Source organism: Morchella sextelata (assembly GCF_020137385.1).
Source record: "Morchella sextelata strain SCLS chromosome Unknown scls_19, whole genome shotgun sequence".
Classification (NCBI taxonomy): Eukaryota; Fungi; Ascomycota; class Pezizomycetes; order Pezizales; family Morchellaceae; genus Morchella; species Morchella sextelata.
In genome coordinates this window covers 1,407,059-1,413,252 of record NW_025408634.1, presented here as the reverse complement: position 1 = coordinate 1,413,252, position 6,194 = coordinate 1,407,059, and the positions used below count along the sequence as shown (strand labels likewise).

Below are 6,194 nucleotides of genomic sequence, written 5' to 3'. Positions count from 1 at the left end.
CGGCTGTTGGCCAATAGGGCGGCGGAGCGCATATATGGCATAGGCATGGGGAACTAGAGATCTAGTCATTGATCCAGGGGAAACGTTTTGGGTGTGATGTAACTATGGAAACTCATAGGCGCCCAGCAATCCCTCGTGCGTCGAGGCAATAGATTGCTATTGTTGATTCGATGAAGGAAATTGTGCGACTGGTCATGGGAAATTCTTCTTCATGTATCTCTCCATTTCCTCCTCTCCCTCGATCTTGTCCACCTATCTACCCTCCTTCGCTTCTGATTTCTTCTCTTTCTGGTACTGAGCTGATCTCAATACCTTTTTCTTCTTTTCTTTTATTTCCTTTTTGTTGTCGTTAAAGTTCCTTTGAAAGGACGATTGTTACCATTTCTTAATATTTCACGGGGCTTGAAGCTCTTAATTACTTACCCATATATTCTGTTCTGTGCCACTACTACACATTTCATAACCATTACTACCATAGCACATATCAATCATCCACCATGGACCGATTAACAACAGCCACACTACTCATCTTCGCTCTCCTCTTCAGCAGCGCCACTGCTTTCAACAACGCACTCGGAAGCCAAAGCCTCTCGACCCTCCTTCCCCGGCAAGCAACCTGCGGATCCGATACCAACTCCGTTACCTGTAATGTCGGCTCCTTCTGTTGCCCCTCCAACACTCGCTGTATTCCAGTTGAAAATGCAACTTCGGTCGTGTGTTGCAAAGTCGGCGAAATTTGCGACGAGATCTTTCCCATCACGTGTTCCACAACAACCCTGAGCACGCTCTCTACACAACCAAAGCTCGACACCTGTGGCACACAATGTTGTCCAGTGGGTTATGAGTGTGGCCCGAATAAGGATCGTTGTATCATGAAAGCTGCGAACCTGCCCGCGGATTACGTTAAGAGCCGGGAAGGTAGGAAGAACGCTACTGATGAAGCGCTGTTGGAGACATGTAAACAGTTCATCACTCTTCCTGCAACTAGTGATGAGATTCCGGTGTCTCGATGCTCTAAGTTTACCTGGGAAGGAATTCTTGTTGGCCTTTTCCCGGGAATTGCCATTGGACTTGCGATAATGCTGGTATATATCAAGGCGGTGGAGATAAAAACTCGCCGGCGGACTATCCACTTTAACGGGCGTCTTTCTGCCATGCCTGAAGACTTTGAAGAACAGAAGCTGCCGCCACCACCGGTTCCGGTGATTGGAGCAGACGTGAGGGAGCGGTACTCAAGCAATTTCTTTAGTGCAAACAACAACCCCATGGTTGTGAACCCCACTCCCGCATTAACAAATGAGTGGAAACCCCGCGAGATGACCAATGAATGGAAACCGCGAAACTTCTCGGGCTCCTCCAACCCAATCCTCGAGGGCCGAGGCAGTGCAATGAGCCGGAGCACCAACGCATCATCTACAAACTCCCGCTCGCCTGCTCCGTACCCGCTCACGCCTGCACCAAAGCCTGCTCCAGCTCCATACACTATCTCGCAAACCTCGGCACCATACATCCCTTCTCCTGAGCCCTCCGCTTACAACCCTGGACCGCGCTCGCGACCATCCGAAGTCTCATCTGTCTCATCTGTCACCGCCTCCGACTTCTCTGCCGCTGTAACGAAAGCGCTACGAGGTGGAGATAGGCCCGACTTGGATGAGTTTAGTGAGCCGATGAAGGCGCGAGTCATGGATGTGAACCGCCCGCTGTCTCTGGAGACTGGATACACAGCCAGCTTCTACCAGGGAGGTGAGGGGTTATGCCACCCGCCATTCGTTGACGAGGAGGAGGTCCCACCATTGAGGTTCAAGGGAGGACTGCAACCGGGAGGGTTGACAGGAAGAGGTCTAGGATGGGACGATAACCGCTTCTAAGGAAGTGGGTGATGTCCTTCTTTTTTTCTTTTGTTTTATTCTATTCTTATTTTTACCTTGTTTTTTGAGCGAGTATTGTTTTAATCAGGGGTTTCATTGCATCTGGTCTGGGATCATTACATCATTATTGTCATGTCAGTCTTTACACCAGCGGTTTCTTTTGTCTTTCAGCATGTTTTGGCGTTCTTTTTTGTTTTTTGGGGTTCTTTTGCAAAGCGAGCGTGCATTTGTTTCAATTGTGTTTTCATTTTTGTTGTTTTACGGCTACATTGCAGCCCAACCATAGCGTTTAAAAGATTGTGTGTGTGTGTGTGTGTGTGTGTGGTGGTGATGATCAGCGGTATGCAGTGGGTGGAAAATTTGTATGATGAGCATGTTGGTACGCAGTCCGAAAGGAACTTTGCTTTCTCTAGCAAACCTTGTAAGAGATTTGGAATTCTATTATTACTCACGTTTTTGTTTCCTGCACAGGCGAAGTAGCATGAAGTGAGGTGGGATGATCATTGGCCCATCTCAACCAAGCCATGTGCGTACATCTGAGAACAGGCCCTCCAGTACGAATTCAAACTCATTAACCAAATAGTATAGTTATAATCTCATGATCAGCACATCTGAAGTTAGCAGTAAGCTAGCGCTACCAAGTTGAATGTCATATAGCCAGGATATGAAATCGGACGTAATCAGATGCGGCGTCTAAGTCATGTAGTATTTCCAGTGATCGTCGTCGCGCCCAGACTATTTTCGGGCTGGGAGGTACGCGCACATGGTGGAAAGTCCGCCCGGGCAGTGTGCCAAGGCGTCATCATGGAGTATTTCTGGTCACCGGACGTCCGGACGTTTTGCTGTTAACGTTAACGTTAAAGACGTTAATGTCTGTGAAATGATAGGGCGTACTATACTAGGGGGAAAAAAACAAAATTACACTTTTTGCGTAATATACTGTGAGGAGGTGTGAGTAGTTAGGAGTGATAGTGAGATAATTTAAGTGAGTGTCTCGAAAGGGGCTGGAGTTGGCTAGCCTGAGTGGGGTGTTGATTTTGAGCTTGAGGTATATATGGTAGGTTACTTAGTATCGATTGTGCCTTACAGCGCAATTTGAACCTTAATAGATCTATGGTTCCATGGCACTGCACTACACTGCCTGGCTGGCTGGCTCGGGAAAGCCCGCGGGAACTGGATGGTTCTAGAAGTTTTTTCAGCTCCGCTGCCCTGAGGACCGGGTCTGGTTCTGGATCGGGAAGTTGGTTTGTAACGTTCTGGAAGACTTCTGGAATATAGGGGAGTAATTGGATAGGAGAAAAGTATAGACGAGCGGTGAATCTATGGGCTGCGGTTGGAGTACTGGTAATGTGTGGTCCGGAAACGTTCGCTGGAGTAGGTATCTGTTGAGATGTGGCATCGTCGACAGCGGAATATTATCAATTTGGTACGGCCGGGCCCGGGAGGCTGGTTAACGGTACAGCGCATAATTCTTTTTGGCCGGAGCGTAGATCAGGCTTAAATTCTCCTGTCGGGGCTACGGTTCGTCCGGACCACTAAACATAAACTGGCCGGTACCAGTAGTCTCCTAGCTAGCTCATGACTTCAAATCCACGGAAACCAACCTTACCAACGTGTTCGGTCATAGAACGAAGAAAGTGGGGTATCCCGTCAGATCTGCCTGACCCAAGCTTTGTATCGCCCGGTTAGTACTGCACTAGGAGACTATGTGGGAATCCTGGGTACTACACTCCATTCTTTTTGCCACTTTTCTATGCGCGCGTTACCGTTGGGTAGAGTCCTTTCTACGGATAAGGATTTGATTAGTTGTTTTTAAGGATGGTGCTTTTATAAACGTTAATAAGCGTTTGAAGAGGGTTTTTAGTCCGGTAAGGCTCTTGTAATGCCCCGCTCTGGGTAAGACTTTCATAAGTCTTTTTTTTCCAGTAATACGACTATCAAGACCACTCTTCTGGTCTACAAATCTACAAAGACTGGCTTGGTCAACGTGTTCGGTCATAGAACGAAGAAAATAGGGTATCCCGTCAGATCTGCCTGACCCAAGCTTCATATCGCTCAATTAGTACTATAGTAGAAGTCTATGTGGGAATCCTGAGTGCTGAACTCTGTCTTTTTTTTTTGTTTCCATGACAAGGTTCTGATCGTCATGAACAGTCACTTATCCGACAGAGTGCTGACCCAAATCCCTTCAGATGGTTTGAGCGAATAACGCATCTTATTGATGTTTTGGCAGCGACGAACCCCACATTACAGAATGCGTGTTTTCTCAAGTAAAGAAAGCGTCGGTCCTTAATAAATTCGCGAATTAATCTAGCCTGTCCAACGTGTTCGGTCACAGAACGGAGAAAACGGGGCGTCCCGTCAGGATCTGCCTAAGCTAAGCTTCGTATTGCTCAATTAGTACTGCAGTGGGAGACCATGTGGGAATCCTGAGTACCGAACTCGCTCTCTTCTTTTGCCGATTTGGGGCCTGAGATGGGATTGTAAGCTGATTTTAGTACCAATCAAGATAGCGGATGTGAGCCTTTACTAAGTCCCCAAACTATTAACGCCACATCATATAGGGTTGTGGTGTATTGAGCCCGGGTCTAGGAAAGATCGGGGTTTTACATGTTTATTAAATCATGATGAATCACTCGATTAGAGCCGTCACGTGAGATCCTCGTCACTTCTCAAAATATCAAGAGAGCAGACTAGCCGACTTCGGCCAAAGAGGCAGTAGACGGAGCGGTGAGATTTCAGATAGTTTCCAGCTCGGGCGATTTCTACATTGTTAATTTTGAATTCAAGTAATGCTGGACCGACCCTTGTCACAATCCGATGTGGTGTAACGGTTAGCATCGCTCGCTTTCACCGAGCAGATCGGGGTTCGATTCCCCGCATCGGAGTAGAAATATCCCAAGTCCATTATCTTCTGAGATCGATTTCGGGTGTTTTTTTATTTCTGTTTTTGGCGTACGGGAGATGTGCGGATTGATTTTTTGAACTTGAGTGGTAGTAGGCTCTGCGTTCTGGGCGGAGGTGCCGAGTGATGGTTCATGATTTGGCGTCGGCTGATGTGTGTGCGTGTTGACGCATGCGCAGGGCAGGGCAAGTCCCAAATTTATTGGGTTGTAAAGCTTACAACAAACATCGAGACTAATTAAAGCGTTGCAGGGTGCTTTGTGAAAGTATTGTAGTGAGTAAGGATCCAATTGAAGGTTTCACGTGAATTCAACCTGCTATCTGGCCGACTACATGCAATTTTTTAATAAGAATAGCTAGATCATCGAGGAGGACTACCATTAGCTAGCCCCTGCTGGATTCGTACGGCGATATGGGTTATGAGCTCGAGACCATGCTAGCTCTATACATCTACCAGCTTTGGGAGGTTAGATCTGGTCTTTTGGGTGGCTTTTATGGATATACATGTATCTACACGCACTACAATGTAGTACACATACCCCGGTACCCTTTAGCCTATGTATATGTAGATACATGCAAATACCCTACTCGACCTCTATATACGTGCACCTAAACCAATAGTCGGACCAAGAGATGTAAACATGCAATTTGAATCATGCTTCAAACGCCCCGCAAATCATATTTCATCAATGCGTTGGTGTCTACGTATTAATTGGATGCATGGCAACTAGCGCTATCGTTAACGTCATTGACAAACCCGGTGATAGTTCATTAATTGTTGTGGCGCCCCGGATTGTGGTACGCGGAGAATTTAAAACCGAAGGAATAGAGAGGTTTTGCTTGTGATCACCTAGAGTGAGTATGAGGCCGTACTTGTTCCTGCTTGGCCATGTCTGATCTTTTCAATTGATGAATGAAACAAAAAAAAAATTAATTGTAATTTTGCATATAAATAGTTAAGAGTTTAGTAAAGATCGTCATGAGCTCGACGCAACAGGGCCAAAGAAAAAGTAGATCTATCGCGAACCTCATCCCAGCCCAAAGCAGGACAAACGCTATTGAACCAAGACGGATCAGGCCTATTTTTGAAAAAGTTCATTGTGCTAGTCAATGAATTGAAGTTCGTACTTCATCGGGTTGTGACCTTTCGATGAATACCTAAGAAGTAATTTTTAGACAATAAAAGATTATCTGAATAAGTTACTATAGCATATAATGAGTCTGTTTTGTAAAGCGATATTTCCTCCCCTTCTTTGTGAATATATATTTCGTTGGTATAAAGTTGCAGTGTAGTCTTTGACGCCATCCCCTGGTGATGAATGATTTCGTTCATGTCTGGTGCGCAGAGGATCTAAACAGGATGAGTATGTGCGTTTGTATCGTCAGGAGATAAACAATTACTTGGTCTAAAAATGTATACTT

At 46.1% G+C, this 6,194-nt stretch overlaps 1 protein-coding gene across 1 annotated transcript; it reads left to right on the top strand.

Moving 5' to 3' along the window:
• Positions 1–497: 497 nt before the first annotated feature.
• Positions 498–1,868, top strand: H6S33_005246 (uncharacterized protein; the record flags this gene model as incomplete). The annotated part of the gene is made up of 1 exon (XM_044836612.1): positions 498–1,868. The coding sequence occupies one exon, from the start codon at positions 498–500 to the stop codon at positions 1,866–1,868; it is 1,371 nt and encodes a 456-aa protein (XP_044690459.1).
• Between the last annotated feature and the right edge of the window lie 4,326 nt (positions 1,869–6,194).